Genomic DNA, 19,271 nt, shown 5'->3' with positions numbered 1-19,271 from the left:
AGTAAAACTTGAATTTGGAGCTCCCAGCTTCTCCTTTTTTCTTGGTAAATGTTTCCTTGTATGTCTGTGAATTGCATAGATTGCTATTCAGAGTTGCTCCGGCAGACCAGACATCAAAATAACCTAAGATATACTTAATAATCAAGATAATCCTGGGTTCTTTAGTAAGCCATGCCATTGAGTATAAAATTTGGTGACATTATTGAAGGTACTCTGTGAGAACCCCAAGTTCTGCCTCCATTTACAATTCAGTAAATAAAATGAAACCATTTTCATGACAAGAAAATGGAGAGGCAAATGAAATGAAGCCTCTACTCTGAGTTTTGCATTAAAACATACCTATCATACTGAGATATAGCAAGTGAAATAACCTGTGCTATACTATGGCTATATGAATGTTCTTTTTTAAAAAATTTTAAATTTATTTTTAATTCTTTTCCATAATATCTGAATGTTTGATTCCCTCCAGCTGCCCTACTTTTTCTGCTCCACTCTGAGTTCACCTTTATCCCACTGAAAGGTACATTTGTATATTTTCTCTGTCCAGTTTATGTCTCATAAATGAAACATTTATCTTAAATAATGGACAAGTCAAGCATTCAGTTTTAAATAGAATGGATTTATAGATAGAAACGAAAATCCTTCAGACTTAATGAATTCCTATATCAAAGAACAGGCTTCTCTTGTGTATGAGCATTGCTGAAAAAAACCCCACATTTTAAGAGTGCCTTATAGCATGACAGAATGCTGAAGTGCTGCTTAAGTATCAGTTCCCACACCTCTCTTGGTTGGTAAGGAGGAAAGTCTGAGTCCAGAACATGCATGGCAAAAAAAAAAGTTTTCTGAGAATTCAACTCTTTAGTGTGCAAAGTGCAGTGGCCACGATCCAGTAAACTACTGAAACACATTTTTGTCTTCTAGCTTATGCATTCATTTGATTTAGTGAGAGTGCTCTGTTAACCTGTTTGCCAATTTATTTGAATATGTTTTTGCATTTCTTTATACCATGCAAGATGAAGCCATAACTTACAGAATGTGCAGTTCAGTTTAAAGTTACTGTTATTTTTCTGATGTAAATGTCTTTATGTATTGGTAAGAGTTAGTTTCTGACAGTCTTTGTTCCGAGTTTGCTCACAGCAAAATGAAGCTTTCTGTAGACACATAATAGCTTGATGATTAGAGCACTCAGCTGAGGAGAGGATCCAGGTTCAACTTGCTAATCCAAACCAGACAGAGCAGGGAACTGAACCTGAGTCTTCAGTGTCAGAGATCAGCATACTTCTGCAGGATAACAGCAAGCCAAGTTCAACCCCCTGATTTGTCTGGTTAGGATCAGTGAGCTGAACCTCAGTCTCCCCCATTTCAGCTGCATTGTCCTCATCTATTTGGCCAAAATGGGATGGTGTTTAGTTCATAAAGAAAAAAAAAAAATTAATCCTGCACCAGAATAAAATCTAGGTTACCTAACCTTTACACTTTCCACATAATGGAATAGCTGTTTTTTGGTTAGGCCTTGAGATAGATACTTCATGATCACATAGTGAGGGAGTCAGAAGCAATAGAAGATAGAAAAACTCTCCGTCTCTACAAATGCAGATAGAGAGGTTCAGCCATGTTATCTACATAGCTTTGGCAGGTACAGGGAAAAAAACCCTCCAGAAGCATTCTGGTGGGAAGCTAAAACTGTTTCAGTGACCTACAGTTTTGTTTGGAGGAGAAATGTGGTGAGGAGTATTTTTCCTCTCTCAGCATGTCTGTATCAGAGAACAGTATGTTTCTGAGAGTTTGCTTCAAGCTATAAAAAACTATTTTCTCCACTGGTTTCTGTGCGCTTCTTCTCCCCTTGGCTTTCTACCTGGTTACCTCTAATTTTCATGCTCATCTTTTCCTTTCACTACCCTTTCCTATCCTTATGATTCCCTTAACTTTTGAATTTCTCACACAAAGAAATCATTCTGGCTTAAACTTCATGTTTGGTAATGGCAAGGTAGTAGAACCCTGGCACAAATCCCACTGTGAATATGGCTGTATGAATTGGCAGAAATTCATTTGTTTTAGCTGCTGATCTTGTCCTTGTAATCCACACACACACTGAATTTCTTAATCTAATTCCAGGCATTTTTAAAGGTTTAAAGCATCTTTACTGTCTGCCTTCTCTTCTGTCTTCTGTTTCTAACCAAGCTTTAGAACATCTTTAGTTTTGAGAATCTAGCATGTTAACCCCTTTAAAGCCATCTGCATTAGGGTTCAGCTATTCTGGCTGTATAAAGTTCAGACTCAACATTTTTGTCAGCTGGAATTTGCAGTGTTGTATATATCTAAGCATGGAGCACAGAACTCTAATTTTGAATGAGTACTTTACATTCATTCGTTTGAGATGATAAATGACCACTGCTTACTAAATCAGCATGAGAGTACATATGTTTGTACCAAAGAAGTATGCTCAGGAGAGCCAGAATGGAAATGTGAGGTGCACGAATCATAGAGTCATTATTTCAGTTCCATTCACCCATAAGTAAGCACTTGTTACAAAATGTGTGCCTGCAATTTGGTTTGTCTCATTCTCATCTCTTTGCATTTATGCAGCCGCAGTTAACAAGTTGCCAGAGAACCTCCTATGTGTGTTGCTGTGTTGTCAACAATTGAGATTTCATGGCCTGTTCCAGAAATAAGATACCCTCCTACTCTTGCGTGCCCATGCTCAGTGTTGAATCAGTTCCAAACAGTCTGTGTCATGTCAGTCTGTATAAAACAAGGTCATCTTTTTATGCAGATCAAGTCTGCCTGCTGGAAAAATATTTTACTTTTCAGTAGCCTCTGTCTTCAGCCTTCTCAGATATTACCTGTTAATACCAAATGATTAACACAGGGCAACCCGCTTAGCATTAAACTCCACTATGTCTGCTAAAGGCTGTAGGGTGGGCTTCAGCACAAAATATAAGGAAATCTAGGCCTTGGCATAGCTGCAGAATATTCTTCTCTAGGTTCCTAAGCAAATGGAGGACATGCAGCACATGAGGAAAACAGAACACGCTGTACACAACAAAACTAGCATGCAGTGTAGTTGTCCAGTGAGGAAATTGTTATCATAATCCATAATGGAGTGCTATAGTGTAATTGGATCTTCATGGTGTAAGATGACTCAAGGCACTTTGTAATCAAACCACATGCTGTAAACTCTTTTACGTGAAGTCAGCTGCATTGCATCCCTGCTGGCAGACACTTGAGAGCCATAATTACATTCATCTCCATCTTTAATTTACTCTATTGTGCTTCTGTCATTGAAGGATCTTTGCTACCAAGCACTATGTGTTAAATTCCTCAATGTTTGCTGTAAATTGTAAATCATGGATGGCATTGGTTTTAACTGAATTATCATACTTTTAGTTCAAGCAAGTTCATCAGTAAATGGATATTTGTTTATTGTGGTTTAATGAGGGGCACAGTGTTTTTTGACTTGGGGATCCATTCTAAACAGATGCCAATTTGAAAAGAAGGTTTATTTGCAGTCCTACTATAGCTATAGAGACCTCTGTCAGTCCTGGGGAAGTGAGCTGGGAAATGGTTAATTAGGAGTGCTTCTTCACTGTTACGTCCTGAGCCTGCTGTTTGTTGTAAAATCTCCACTTCCTTCATCAGGAATTAAGTGTGTTTCATTCTCACATAATATCATATCTTGAAAAATTTTCATAATGGGCAATTGTAAGGATGCTTTTATAGTTTTGTATTAGTAATTTTGCAATCTTTTATTTAGTAAAAGATGAGCCATTGAGAGTTGAAATGTTAATTGCAGAGGAAGTCTGTCATGACTAATGGAAAACATCCAGGAAGGTAACGTAACTGCCAATCCCAAATTAAATACTACATAAAAAGAGAGATAGACTTTTGTGCTGCCAGGTTTCCAAGGACTAGTTCATTCCATTGTGCTCAAGTAATACTTTAGCCATTCTTAGTGACTCTTTTTCACTCCAGTTACTTCCAGGATTTCCATTTTATAAAACTTCTTTTAATCACTGCTTTAAAAACACATTATGTGTTAAAATTTAGTGTATAATTCACATTCCAAGAAATAGACATCTTGGCCTCCCCTTGCTCCCAGCTCTGCTCTGTTTTGCAGTTTCTAAGCCTTTTATTTGCAAGTTACGGAGGGAGAAAATACAATCAAATAAAATTAATGATAAATGTATTACTAGTTTAAATTCAGTACTTTTAAGTATCTGTATAAGAAAAACCAGGTGTATGTAGGATTCTGATACTTCATCTGACTGCTTACAATCTAGCTATATCTTTTGCTTCCTTTCTGTTCCTTCTTTCCCTATTTTCCAGCTTATCGTACACCATGCAACAGTGCGCTTTTTGCCCTTTTAGCTGTGAAAAGAAAGCCCCACTGTGGGCAGGAGCTCTTTAGAAATAGCTCTCAAGTAAATGTGTGCTGCTGGGCTAACTCAATTTCTCACTCAGCTCTCGATCTTCATAATCTTTTTGCTTCAATGGATCTTAATGTCTGAATAGAGAGCTTTCTTGTGGCTTTTAGATGGATTTCAGGATTTTTTAGCTGGTGCCTCCCATGAGAAAATTCTCAGTAAGAGATATCTAGAAATATTAAAAATAGCATCACTTTATATAAAAGAATGATTTCATGCACATGTCCACAGAGCAGTCTGGTTAGATTAATTAAGTAATGTAGAAAAACATTCCCACTAAGCAAGTCCCTATAGTTCAGATTTTTTCCAGCAAGAGACAGGAATTATGCATCTTATTTCTGAGGTCACTTCCATAATTGCAACAACATACTTTTGTTGGTGGTGGTGGTGGGTTTTTTTTAATATTTTTTGCTTTTTTTGATAGATATTTGAAGAGAAGTAATTAGATGTGGTTATTTATACCCATATCCAGAGAGGTAGCATAACAGCATGACGAAAAATCCAAGTGAATAAGAAGTAGTATGTTTATGTCAAAAAGGACTGTATTTTAACTCCCTTATTCCTATTTGTTAAGACACACAGTGGTAATGTGGAGATGCCTATCATGCTATAGAAATCTGGATTCTGAAAACAGTTCAATTTAATAATGTATTGTAGAAAGTGTTACTGAAGTCAGAAATACCAGCTGTATATGTTAGGGACAGGTAATCATGAAGTATGATATACATAAAGTAGAAGTGTTACCTTTTGAAAATAGCACCCAGTTTCTTTTTGCTTCTGGACTTTTTTGGGTCCCATTTCTTATCCTGAAGCTCTTTTCTCTGTGTCCCGATCTGGGTTTACTGGTTTGTTTCACTGTTCTGACTTCAGCCAAATGCTTTGTGTTGCTTTCACTGGGACTGGATCCACACAGCTATATTGCAGATCATGTTCTTGTGGCAAGGTGACAAGCGTTTGAAGGTTTGGAGTTTACATTGGCACAGGCTGAACATAAATGTTCAGAATTTCAGATTCTCCTCAATATACTGAAATATCTTTGGCCTCCCAAACTGGCATAGATACTGTCTAGGCAGCGATTACCTAATAAAAACATCAGCTGCTTTGTGTCCAGATTGGTAGCAAAGGAAGCACGAACTCCCTATCACCTGACTTTTCAGATCTTTTTCATGGTCTCAATCGAAGGTAAGAGTCCACAAATGAATGTTTCAAAAGGCAAATAAAGTCCACAGAACTTCTCAAGTTATTTTTTTTTCTTCTGATTTGTTTTGTATGGCATTAGGGAGAATTACGGTGTGCTAGCCAGTTCACATCTTCCTGTTTTCATAGTGACATCCAGGGATGTTACTATGAAGCAAGAAATTTGTTTCTCAAAACCCTTTCAAATGCTAATGGAGGAATAATCAAACTAACAAGTGTAATCCAAAGTGAGTCATTTTACATTAACTGTGCTGTGGTGTGATGTTCCGAATTTTGTGTTTAACAATAACATTAAAAGTACTGAAATAAATGAAATGAACTGCTTTTCATTATCAACAAACTCCCTAGCCTAACTTTGTCATTCAGTTGCCTGAGTAGACAACTGTTTATAGGCTCATACATATTTCTGCTGTGAACATAATCTCTTCTTTCCACAACATTTACCTGAAGAATAAGAGCAGTAGGAGGTTAAATTAACTGAGAAAACAGACACGTATAGAATTAATCACAAGCAGCTTTACACCACATGGGAGTAGGTTAGTGGTCTGGGATTCCTTGATATGCAGTGGAAAGACGAGAGAGATACATTTTGAGGGAGATATTGTTCTTTTATAAGAAGAAATCTAAGATAGTTGGGATGACTGCCTTCTGAATGTGTTCCTTTATACTGAGCTTTAACTGTTATGGATGAGACACCTCCTTTCAGCAAATCTCATTCAATGCACTTTGGTATGATATGAATGTCTGGGATTGAAGGGTAGGGCCCTGAAAGAGCATCTGGCTCTTTGTTTCCTTGCCCCTGAAATTAGAACAGAAAGATCCTTTTAGACTAGTATTAAAAATAAAGTTAATAAATAAAAGTAGAGAACTGAAATGTGCTTCCTGCTCTTCTCCAGATATAATAGTTCTCCCTGAAAGATGTAGGGCTCAGTGTTACAAATCTGTAGAATCTGTAGCTCCACTCCAGCTAACATCCGCTCTATCCTACTTTATTATTTCTTTGTTGATTCGTTCAGGTCACAGAAACCCTGGCCACAGTGCTACGGGGAAAGGCCTATTGAATTCTTCCTCAACTCTTGCCATGAGTAAGATCTCTGGTCAATCTTAAGGTTATAAGCATGGCCTAAGCTTGGTGCTCTGAACTATTTATTTAAGAAGAAATTAAAAGAATGGTTAAGAGAAGCTGAATTCATTGGAACAGGTAGTATCTCATTATATTAGGCCAAATAATACATTTGGAAGAAAAGAACCTTGGAAGTTTTGTAAGCATAGTCATGGGAGAATGCAGCTCTGAATTTAACTGAATTCTTTTAATTTGTAAGAGTATATGAGAAAAAAAAAAAAGGATAATACCGAGGGCTGTTAACAAAGAGATGAAAATGCCTTTGGCCCCTCTAGGATAGAGAAAGACAGAGATAATTACTGTTTATGAGAGGTTACGCTGAGGAACAGTGATGGAAAAACTATAATGAGCCATGAAACCACTGACAGTGTTGAGGACATGATTTTTAGTTTCCAACAGTTACAAATTTCAGTTCCAAAAGTCATCTTTTGAAGGTTTTTTGTTTGCTTGTTTGTTTGTTTGTTTTTGTTTGTTTGTTTTGTGATTTATATTTTTCCTTCTTATATGGAGCTCAGGAGTAGCTCTGAAAGTCTCTATTAAATGAGGAGGACCCGTTCCATATGTAGAGAAAAACAAAATTATGATTTATATATGAAGACATGAAATTCACACACGCACAGTATAGTAAAAATGTCCAAGAGAAAATATTTTTCCTGCCTGCATTTTCTGCTGTCCAAGCATAACCAATAGCAATGACAAACCTTATTATACTCCTAACAGTTCTACAGGGAAATCCAAGCTTAAAAAAATAAAAGAAATGCAACCACCTGATCATTCCTGTTTTGGGCAGATCAAAATTTATTTATGATAAACAGAGATATTTCAGTGGCCGCTGTGTCTCAGTGCACTTCTAAACCTGATTTTCATATGAATAATAAAAAAAAAAAGGAAATAAAAAGGGAGCTTCAGATTTTGTAATTAGAAGTTGTCAAGCATCTTTTAGTTACTTGAGCGGCTGACTCATGACAGTTTTCTCCTTTTCAGGAAGATTAATATAAAATCCCTTTTGAAATGAATAATTTTGTCTAATGTATGAGCATTTTAGTAGAAATGAACAGAATAATTTTCTTGCCATGACTTCAGATGTGCACCAAAAGCTTTTCTTCCAAGATTGACAGCAGTAGACTATTATCAACCAAGAAGGGAACTCCAAGACACTTGGGTGCATACTTCAGAAAGATACCTGTCCGACAGATAAACTACAAAAAAACCAAAAAATATTATATGTAATACAGTGAAGATTCTTTGATTGCCTTTATGCTGTAGCTGAAATGAGGTGTTTGTATATTCCCATCATCTGTGGTGTTTATTTGTTGGTCTAAGCTTTGCTCTGGGTAAAACTATCCTTAAAACAAACACTCAGTTCTAAGTTACATCTCTGAACCTGTAGAGTGACTCCATGTGGTTTCAACTTTAGCCCTTTGACAACAAATTATTATTTATGTAAGCTGTCAAATCCAGACCGGACAAGCAGCTGCTCAAGAAAAAAAATGAAACACATAAACCATAGTGAAAAGCATGAGGCTCCGATAACAAACTACACTTTTCTTTCTGTATTTAGTCCACTAAGAGTGAATTATTCATTACAATCAAGCTACAGCTCCCCTAGTCTTGCCATTTTATCCACAAGCTTGTTGAAAATTAAAGCTCAGCTTGAAACCTCCAGAGAATTATTCTGAGTTAATAACACCTGCAAAGAACAGAGATTTTACTGTGAGGTAAATTGCCATGTGATTGCTCACACATCAGCAAAAATTAAAATTGGAAGAAACTGAATATTTTCTCTGTATTTAACTGATGAGGATTTTGTAGGGTGTCATTTTACATTAAGTAGCAGAGTTACAATTTAGAATGTTTCACAGCAACGGATTGTTTGTTTCAACAGCAAGATTTCTTTTTTATGATTTCTGTTACTGTCAGCTGTGATTGCAACTTCATGCAATGTGTATTTAGAAACCTTTCTTAATCTTAGGGAATACTGTTAAAGACTGACTTTAAACTGTGGATTTCAACCCCCTCCCTGTGATTTCTTGTGAATTTAGAAGTTGATTCTTTACCCCACCTAGCTGTATCTCATAAATAGTAATCTAACTAGTGATTTTGATCTCTCCGTCTGTAGTATATGTAGACTCAACAGCTCCCTTGACAGCAGTAGGAACTACCCAAAGCATACTTCTTTGTTTCTTCCAGATGTTTCAGAAATGCACTAATAATTAACATGAAAAATTCTGATGGAGCTTCTAAATCAAATTGAATGTTAACATTATCATGTATCCAAAAGAGAACAGAGAAACAAAGAAGTCAAATTATCTTGTCTCAATATTGTGCTGCGTTTTTATATCTGGAGTTACTGCTGTCTGCATTTTCCAAGAGTCTTGTATCAATGCACAAATCATGATTGGAATAGGATTCAGGCTTCTGTTTGATGACAGTAACAACCCTGGTAAGTTATCGATAAAGCTCAAGACATGTCTCCAAGGACAGCTTTGGATAGAGCAATTTCTGCCTATCCCTTCAAGATAACCAGGTCCACAGGCCAAAACGATGCTGTCAAGATGTGGTGCTGAACTCAATGGATTGCTCAGTGACATCTGGTTTCAGATGTGTAGTGGAACTTGCTTCAAACTCACTATATGCTTTTCACAATTGCTGGAATAAAGTATGTCTGGTGCTGAAGGCAAGCCTGTAAGAGAGAACTCATAAGTTCATGAATGCATTGCGAAGTAACATGTAGTGGGTGCTGCTGCTATAAGTAATAACTGAGCTATTCCTACTGCAACACAGCTCAAGGCTAATATAACACAAGTTCATTTCCTTGAATCAACATGGGATGTATTAAAAAATAATTTGCTGGGCTAGATGATGCTTTTCAGATGCAGATAACTGCCTGCTCTACAGGCAACTGAAAAGTGTAATGAAATAACAAATTCCTACCAATGGACTCGTCTTCCTTTTCCATAAGCATTTTCCTCTTTCACTTAGGAAAGGAATTGTGGGTAGTTGAATTTCCAGCACAGAATTATCTGTGAATGGTGGCTTCTAGCTTCAAGTTTGTAATGTTTATGTCACTATCTGTGGTTTGTCATAGAATTTAACTCAGTTATTACAGGGCTGGGCAAAGACCTGATGTTTGGCTCTGGGCTCTAGGAAAGAAGAGAGGAAGCAGGTGTGTTGTATAGGCAAACCTTCATGTGTCAACAACCATGTGCTTATCAGATGAATTTATCTGCTCCAGCTGCACTGCTCTAAGAGTGGATCTTTCATTATATACTTATCTAACGTATTATGTGAATGAAATGTGCTGTCAGTTTCTTTCGGAAAAGAGTTTTGTGGTATAAGGAATGTAATTATGAGGGTGATCTAGCATCACCATAGGATTTCACATGTATGAGTCAGAGGACCATCTAACAGAATCCTATCTTGCTAAGTACTGTATTGTGGGAGTTAATCCCCAGAGAAAAGTGAAAGAGGAAAGCATTTGACTGCCATTTAACATATCAGAAGAATGAGAATGTGCATTTAGAAAACCAGTGACAGTTCAGAGAAGCAGAGGTGAAATTCTGGAAGAAGTGTCCGGGTTTTGGGCTTCTAGTCTGTGTTTCAGATTATCTTTGTGATGTTTAAACTTCTGTGGATTCAAAGCTACTCTTTGCAAAATGTGACACCTGTGGGGAAGGAGAACAACCACAACATCTTAAAGAAAGATTGAAAGACAAGTCTCCAAGGTATACAAACCACATTCCCACTTGAGTTCAAAAGGATGTTCTTCTCTTCCTGCTCTATGATATACCTCTGAACACAGATGCTTTTCTTTGGATTAGGTTCTAAGTTTGTCCACCATTTATGTGAGTCAGGGTACAGGAGTCACATCTATCTCTAACTTTGAAATACTGTTGGAAGTTAAATGTCATAAAAATAAGAGACAAGAAAAAGTCTACTGTTTTTCTAGGTTGTCCTGGGGCCAAGAAGAATGAGTTCCTGACGAGTGTTTTGGATGCATTGTCCACAGATATGGTGCATGCAGTCTCTGATCCATCATTGTCTTCCAGCCGGTGGGTTTCAGATCTTTTTCATGTGTCTTTAGAAACGTTCTGGCAATTGTGAATGAATTGGTGAGGTCTTTGAGAAGCAATTCTTCTGTCTTCACAAAATTTACAAGAAGCTATCAAGGATAGTTTACTTCAAAGTTACTACTGAGAGGAATATGTCCACTCAGGAGAGGTGCACTCCATGGCTGGATTCTCATCAACCACACAGCTTAAAGTTTATCTATACCTGTTGGTACAATTGTGTCTCAGTCTTCCTTAGTTTTCTTGTCAAACTTCATGAATGAATCAGACTTTCTGATTTATGTCTTCCTAGCTGATTCTAAAACAATCCAATGCTATCAATACATACAGACAGAATTAAAACTACAGAAATGCTGACAAATTTTGAGCATCTGAAGGTCAGCTGTTTACTACCTGAACTGAAGAGGCTAATATTATTATAATTTACCCTGTAATTCAAGACATGTTTTTGTTCTATATCGGAGAGCATTCAGCATAGGTTGTAATTGGACTCTAGGTGTTTGATCAACTACATCCTAATTTTTACATAAAGGGCTATCATCTTAGTTAATTGCATTGGGGTGAGCACAGTACCCCAAACATGTTGCCTTCCTCTTTCATTTCCTGAAACACAGAAAACTGAAGAGAGAAATAAATGAGAGAAAGACAGACATAACAGAAACCTGAAAACGCATAATGTACATAAGTAAAATATGTCATAAGTCAGCACCACCAAAGTGAAAAGATAAGGATTCACTACAAAGAAGCTAGTAGCCAAAACCAGAGAGGTTCATGGAACAAAACATTTAATAGTGCTTTATGCCTTCAGAAGTAAAGATATAAACTAAGGTGCACGTATCAGAAAAAGGAGTTGCGTTTTTTTTATTATTATTATCATTTATTTATTTATTATTTATTTATTTATTTTTCTGTTGCAGGGTTTCAGAACCTGATCCAAATCACACCCTGGAAGAAAGAGTAGTCCACTGGTATTTCAAACAACTAGATAAAAATTCCAGTGGTGACATTGGAAAGAAGGAAATCAAGCCATTTAAAAGGTTCCTAAGAAAGAAGTCAAAGCCCAAAAAATGTGTGAAGAAATTTGTGGAATACTGTGATGTGAACAATGATAAGTCCTTGTCAGTTCAAGAATTAATGGGATGCCTGGGAGTAACAAAAGAAGAAGGTAAAGCAGAAACAAAGAAACGCCATAGTAAGAACCTTTCCTATCTTTTTGTCTAGATTCTTCAAAGATGGCAAAGTCTGATATTTGTATATACCAGAAGTATAAAGGAATACACTTGCCTGTAGCTAATAGAGCTTTGGTTTAAGGCAGATGACAAGTAAGCAGCTTCTGTATATGCAGATTATTACTTTGCTCTGAGAGAATCAAGAAGTGCCTTTGACTCAACCCAGTAAATGTTTACTTTTTGGAGATACGTTTTTGCATTGCAGGAAACCTACATGCAGGAAACCAAAGGTGATACAATGTATTCTCTTTTCCATCTTTGTTTCTCACCAGACATAATAGACTAGATTTACTACTAAAGATTTAATAACTTCAAAATGCTCAACACTGACTAAATACAATCTGTCCTAAGCAAATGCCACATAACTGGCAAGAAGTGTCTTTCAGCTTTCATATAGTTTTATGAAATAAAAAAAATGATTCAGTGAAAGATATAAAATACCTATTTTTTTTTAAAGCTGTGCAGTTGCCAATTCAGAATGAAAGTTTAATTTCTTGGGATGCTATATATAACTTGCAAACCATGTTCATAATTGTTTTCCCTCCCCCTCCCCCCCCCCCCCCCCCTTTAGCAGCCCCTAAAACCAATACTGAGAGCACTTCATCCAGCAGGCAGGTGAGTACTCAGGAGAGCACCATTTCCATTCTTGTTTTACCCGCATGGATTTCTTGGGGTTTTATGGATTATCATTGCAGCTTCAAAATGCATTAGTCTGCCATTCCACACACTTGCAAAGAAAAGAGGTCAGCATATGGATTAACAAATCTTGACTTAATTTCTGTCTAAGGAAAGTTGAATTGGTTAACTAAACGTGGAGTAAACGTGCAAAGAAAAAAAAAAATACAAAGTGAATTAGGCATGCCTGTGGATGTTCCTAGTAAAGTATAATGTGATATCTAGTTTGGACTAGATGGCTGTAAGTGAGGTCTCATATAAGTCTTCTTCCACATGTTTTTAAATGTGCATTGGTTTATATTCATTTCCTTTTTTATTTTTTTTAACTGTTAACTTTCCTGTGAGTCATACTACAGACACAAAGTTACTTTGATTGAAATTACTCCTTGTGCAAAAATTTCCCATGCCATATGAAAATCCATACATTTTGTGTATGCCACTGAATTACTGTATGATGGCTTTAGATACCTTTTAAAATCTTAGTAGAGAAAAAAGAGCTGTCACTTTTAAGTGCCTTTGCAGGCTGGGCAAAATGATGCTGGAGAATGTAGGATTTGCAGCAGTCTGATGATGTATGTTAAAACTAAGATCGGTTTGGTCTGTAGAATGATTTTAACAATTAAAATGTCAAGTACCCTGACAACATAATCTATTATTTGTTTTTGCATCAGTTTCCTGCAAAGAATTTATCTCACCTGTCTGAGTAACACTGGCATATCTCAGTCATAGAGCTTTGTCTACACAAGCCATTCAGAGCTAAGAAAGCACAAAAGTAGAAATTTTGAATAAAGAATACACTGAAAAGGAGAGATTCAAATGGAAGGTTAATAAAAGGGCTTGTTCTGTATGTGTTTCTGTTTTTATCCAAAGTATTCACTTTTATGGATAACATGGGCACAACTTCTGGATACTTTTGCAGGTGTCTGAAGAAAAAGTATGAAGGAAGTGAATCTGTCAGTTATTTAATGATCTACTAAGAGAAATCAAATTCTTACTGTCTTGCCTCACTTTCATATTAATTAATTAAATGGTTACTGCCTACAAAAACATCAGTAATTGGTGATTTGTTTTAAAAGATATTCATGTATTATAACATCAAATAAGGTAACCTTGCATCTAAAAAACCCAGGAATTTAGCTAAAAATATCTCATTTCTGTCACTGTGTGGTCAATGTCCCATCTAACAGAAAGCTATATTAATTTGTTAAAAAATGAACCCAGAGTGAACCTCCCCACAAGCCAAAAGAAATCTCCCTTCAAGTTTGTTATTTGCTTCATCTCTGATTTGTTTGATGTTAGATTCACACATCCTAAGGCAAGCTCAACATTGGTTGTGGGCTTTACTGGAGACCTCCTATATACCTTTGATGGAATATAAAATATTCTAACAGCTAGAGGGATGTGATAAGTTTCTGTTTGTTTAAACAAATGTTTGTGGTCTTAACTTTTCAAGTCCCCTCCTACAAATCACTTATGCTTTAAACAAAGAAGCCTGAAAACAATTATCCTGTCGGAACTCAAGAACATTCAAAGGGGTTATTTTAATTATATAATGGCAATTACTGGCACACGTGCATTACACTTGAAGCATGACAAGCCCTCTCTCCTTTCTCGTAATCTGATCTCGACTTGCTGAATCTGTAATAAAAGTGTCCTAGAGCTTCTATTTTTTTTCTTATTATTTTGTCCAATAATTTTGCTGAATCAGCACCAATTATTTTAAAAGCTGTAGCTGACAAATGATAGCCTTGAATTAAGGCTGGCTCAGCAAACCATCTGTTGGCAGTTTCATACTTAACAATACAAGGCTGCAAATGCAGAAGGCGGCTTTCATCACAAAAGTTTTCCCTTGAAAGGAAGTTATTAAAAAGGAGCTGGGCTGAGTAGCTGCTTATAGGAAACCACCCAACTAAGGAGTGATCAGATTGTTACTACTCAGGAGATGGGCACTCAAAAGCTCATTTTCAACTAGTGTATTGTAGTAGTTAAGTTATATATATGGCTATGTGTACTTATGCATGTATATGTTTTTAGAATGTATGTTCACAGTTTTATATATACAGAAGCTTACAGAAAGAAAGCCAATATGGATACATGCACTAAGATTCCAACAGAGTATCAGCAGTAGCTGTTCTAAATGAGGTCAAGTAAATGATGAATCTGACCCAACTAGGACAGTGGCTGAGTATATTTACCTTTTTCAGCTCCATCCTGTTCAGTGCACACATGCATGCTTACATGCTGTCAATGAGACCCAAAGGGTCTTTTGCAGCCTGACATAAAGTTTACAAGCAAACTATAGAAAGTTCATAAGACTTTGGCCAGCAGCCCATTCCATATGCATCACATACCGTAGAAAGGCATACTGCATCAGGGACTTGCCAGAGCAGTTATAAAAACTGTGTGTTTGATAGACATATATTTAAAGAGGCCACAGGTAAGAAATGATAAAGATATTGCTCATACCCTTGTTTTTAGATTCCTGATGTACTACTGGCCAGGAATTATTCTACTCCCTATATATTTACGTGTTCAGAACTCTTGTCCTGAAGTGGCATGTGGACAATGCTGAAATATAAAGAGGTGCATGTTTATGCTTGATTATTTGAAAACATCATGTATAATGCAAATATTTCCAATTGTCTTTCAGCAAGTTTCCAAGAAGCAAGGGTGAGCAGCTAACTGATCCAAAGCAGAACTCTTTGACATGTGGGAGATTTCCTCACCAAAAGGCAATAAAAACAACTGTAGTATTTGCACTTTGTACTTAAAAATGTAAATTCACTTTGTAGAAATGAAATATTTAAACAGACTTTTTATAATCTGTGAAAATGGAATAGCTAGTTTTGAAAAATTATCACATACAATGTATGTGCATTCTTTTGTTGTCTGAAATATGTAAAACATGTTGGAGATGTAAAAGTTTGCATTTAAACTTTTTTTTTTTAATAGCTCTTTGGCAAATATTAGCAAAGAAACCTGTTTCTATGTATTTTGGTTTCAATAGTATGCCTTGTTTTACTTACCAGTAATGCCATTTAAGTAGAGTTATGCTGAAAAAATCTACTGTATTCTCAATTATGTCCAAGAAATGTTGGATGTTCAGGTTTCTAAGATTGATGGAAGTATGTAAATTACTGTTGGCTTATTCTTGCAATTTTTAAATGAACAGATTATTCACCAGTGGCAATATTTTTTCATTTTGTTTTTATTATTATGCTTTCCAAAGATCATGCAATGAGAACACAACCACTAAAGGATTCAAAAGTTAGTCTATGGTTAGGATTCTTTTAGAAAAATGTATCCTTCTATCCATGCCTGAGGTGCCTTCTATTATATGTTGTGGTAGGAGTTTTCCCCATAGGAGTAAGGTGGATTGTACTGTGTCTCCAGCCTGGTTTAACCTGAGCCTAAAAACATGATCCCACAGTCAGCACAAAGCAGGAAAGGAGTATGTATGGGTCATAATTGTAAATCTAACTATGAAGAGACAGGAAAGGCTAAACAGATTTGTCAGCCTTTTCTTCTCCTACATCAAGCTATTCCCATTAACTCTTTGATTTGCCTTGGGGATCTACCAGAGGTAAAGCTGAACAAATTATGAACAGTTCCTATAAGGAGGGGCTTTCACATCACCCCTGCCTGAAATTTCACCTTGCAGTCTGAAAGAAGTTCTTGTAAGTTTTCATACCACCTCTGTCATTTCCCTCCACACAACATTTATTGTATGTGTGTTTGAGTAGAATAAGAACTTGTGATGTGAATTTAGAGCAGGACACTCATGTGAATAAAGATTCAGCTCTTGAACAGTTGGAAGTTACAAGCAGCTGGGTTGATCAATATGGTGGTAGATGGACTGCTGGCATCTAGAAACTGACATGAAAAGTCAGGAATGTTGCAACAAGCAATGATTTCATTCTGGCTTGTTTAAATAATGTGTGAGATTTGACATGAGACTAGCTAATCATAATAGCACCCTGGCTTGAGCTTGTACCAGAAAAAGCTTTGTTACAAACAAAAATGTTTAATTTTAGTTCAACATATGGATATATGCTGAAGTGATAGGAAATATTGTATGCTGTGGAAGCATACCCCAGAAAATGTGTACTCTAAGCTGTGGCAACAGGAAGAACAAAGATGCAATTGTGTGTTATCTTGTATTTTTGTTTTAAAAAGTATTTGTTATTCTTTTATAATGTTAAACTTGGAATTTTAACTTCTTTACAGATTAAAGCTCAATATGCTATCAAACTCTTTTAGCAGTTTTTCTTCTGTGACAGTCAGTGTTGAAAGCAGGTGCATACACATACAATTACTTCACAGTTGCAAAAAGTTTATGAGAAACCTCATGAACTCACATTGTATCTGTCTTTCTCTCTTCCCTTGACCTTTAATACTTAGCTTTATACCCTATTTACTTCTAAAATTCATACCTTATTTTCACCACTAATTTCTCATAACAGTGATTTTTGAGGCCTCATCCTTTGTTATTGCCACCTTTATATAGCTTCAGCTGGTTCTTTTTATGAAGAATATGTATTACATCTTTTCCCCTCGGTGAGATTGTAGGGTGCTGAGCAAACTTCCACCTGACTGGAAGTGATGAGGAGAAAGAGGCAAAACATGAGGAATATTCAGCAACTCATGGGACCCAGGATGGTTAATAGAACATTTATGTAATAATTATCTACTTCCATAATGAGCCTTCCTGTATAAATTCATGTAATCGAGTCTTTTGTGTGTCTGTGAATGGAAGATGAATGCCATGCCCACAAATTTGAAGGAACTGCCTATTTAAACCGGAAACTTGTGTTGAGAAGCAAAGATGTACTAACCACCTCATTATTTAAACAGTAGCTTAAGAGCTTATGAAATTGCAAATAAATTCTTATAGGCATTTTCTTGGGTATCCAAAAACTTCTACAGCACCGATTCATTAAATGACTCAACAATGACAGAAACTCAAGGTATTTAACTTCGTAGATTTGTATTGTCACATGTATGATTGTTTTTAATTTTCATTACACCACCATACAAGGAATACCCAATTCTCATAGGCCTAAGTAGAGTTCAGATCTCTGACAGCACACTTGAAAGCTTGGGAAATTCACTTTTGTTTCCTGTATTTACTTTAAATGCACAGGATAGTGAAAGTTGGAGAAATCTTGGCCCTTCTATTTGTAATGAAGCGTAGCCTTGATAACAAAAAGGAATCCATGTGGATTTCCCCTCCAGGTCACTCCAGAGTATCAGTATTTCTTTAGTTCCACAATAATGAATTAGTTCTAGTATTTACCCGACTCGATGAGTTGCAACAACTGAGATGCAATCTCAGTTCTGCTTTTACTGAAAGCTCAATGTACATTCTGGTTCTTATTGACCATTATTTGTTCTAGTTCCAATTGTTCTTAAACACATTTATTTAGAGCTTTTATCTAGTTGTATGTAGAAGACTAATAACTTTGTAAAATGTCTGTGTGTTCAGTGATTTGTCCAGTCTGTTGCAATGGCCATTAGTCAACAGGCCACACAGTGAGAAGTACTCCATATTTTGTCAACACTTGTGATAACTTTCTCATTCTGTTCCCAGCCCTAGAATTAGGCCAGCTTCACAGTTTCAATTTTACCAGAGCACATCATTCTCATTCTTCTCCCAGTCTAACAATATGCCTAGCTTTTAAACATTCATTTTTCAGAACTGAGCCCTGTATGATTGTTTGGAATGACAGTGTTTCTTGATAATGTCATTTGAGATAATAAAAGAAGAGTGCAACAACCATAAATTCATATGAGCATGAGGAGAAGACAAACTAAATATTCTCTGCAAGTAAGGCCAACATTACACTTTGTACTTTTCTCATTGGGAACAGTTTTTACCCACAATAAATGCATTAAGCCAATGAAGAAAGCAAGCATTCCTAGAAAGCTGGAAGAAGGAATTTAAATAGAGACCACATTAAAGACATTTAAGTGTGTGCAAAGTTTGATAGATTTACTTAATGTTTTCCTTTTACAGTGGTAATAAAAGATGAATTAATAGGGGTTAAGAAATCTTCCCTGGTAAATATATTTTAACTGTCCCTTTCAAATATTTACACTAGCATATTATATAACTACATTTTACATTAGAAACCAGTGTGAAAGAGTCTTTAATGTAGAAAGTGAAAGGTTTATTACTTTTGTTTTCTTTGAGATGGCAAATTGATGTCATTTAGAGTAATTACTTTGACATTAAATAACAAACATTAGGAACATTGGAACAATTATAGTAAATTACTGATACAAACTGTTCTCTTTGTCCCATTTAATTATTTCAGTTCAAGTTTTATAAGTGAAAATATGCTCTTTGTTTAAAAAGCATAAATATTGCTTGTTATATTTTTCTTTAAACAAAAGCTTATGTGGAAAGCATTCAGAACAACACATTTCTCTAGAATGCCAAATGTGAGGTGTGGCATAAGGAGAAGCCTGTCTGTTTTTCATCTGGGTTAGCAACAGAAATATTTACAATAATCTGCCTTTTCTATGTTCACCTTCTTTATTTTGTCATATA

General features: G+C 36.1%; 1 protein-coding gene across 1 annotated transcript in view; it reads left to right on the top strand.

Moving 5' to 3' along the window:
- Positions 1 to 16,969, top strand: part of SMOC2 (SPARC related modular calcium binding 2) — a 133,541-nt gene extending 116,572 nt beyond the window's left edge. The window contains exons 10-13 of the mRNA XM_065730871.1: positions 10,694 to 10,796; positions 11,732 to 12,006; positions 12,615 to 12,658; positions 15,369 to 16,969. Of these exons, the coding sequence (XP_065586943.1) occupies positions 10,694 to 10,796; positions 11,732 to 12,006; positions 12,615 to 12,658; positions 15,369 to 15,392 (446 nt within the window). The 3' untranslated portion in view covers positions 15,393 to 16,969. The remainder of the gene's footprint in view (positions 1 to 10,693; positions 10,797 to 11,731; positions 12,007 to 12,614; positions 12,659 to 15,368) is intronic.
- Positions 16,970 to 19,271: the final 2,302 nt, after the last annotated feature.

Source organism: Cyrtonyx montezumae, unplaced genomic scaffold, assembly GCF_038088225.1.
Source record: "Cyrtonyx montezumae isolate F1298 unplaced genomic scaffold, pur_monq_1.0 scaffold_0, whole genome shotgun sequence".
NCBI lineage: Eukaryota > Metazoa > Chordata > Aves > Galliformes > Odontophoridae > Cyrtonyx > Cyrtonyx montezumae.
This window is presented reverse-complemented; position numbering and strand designations above follow the sequence as displayed.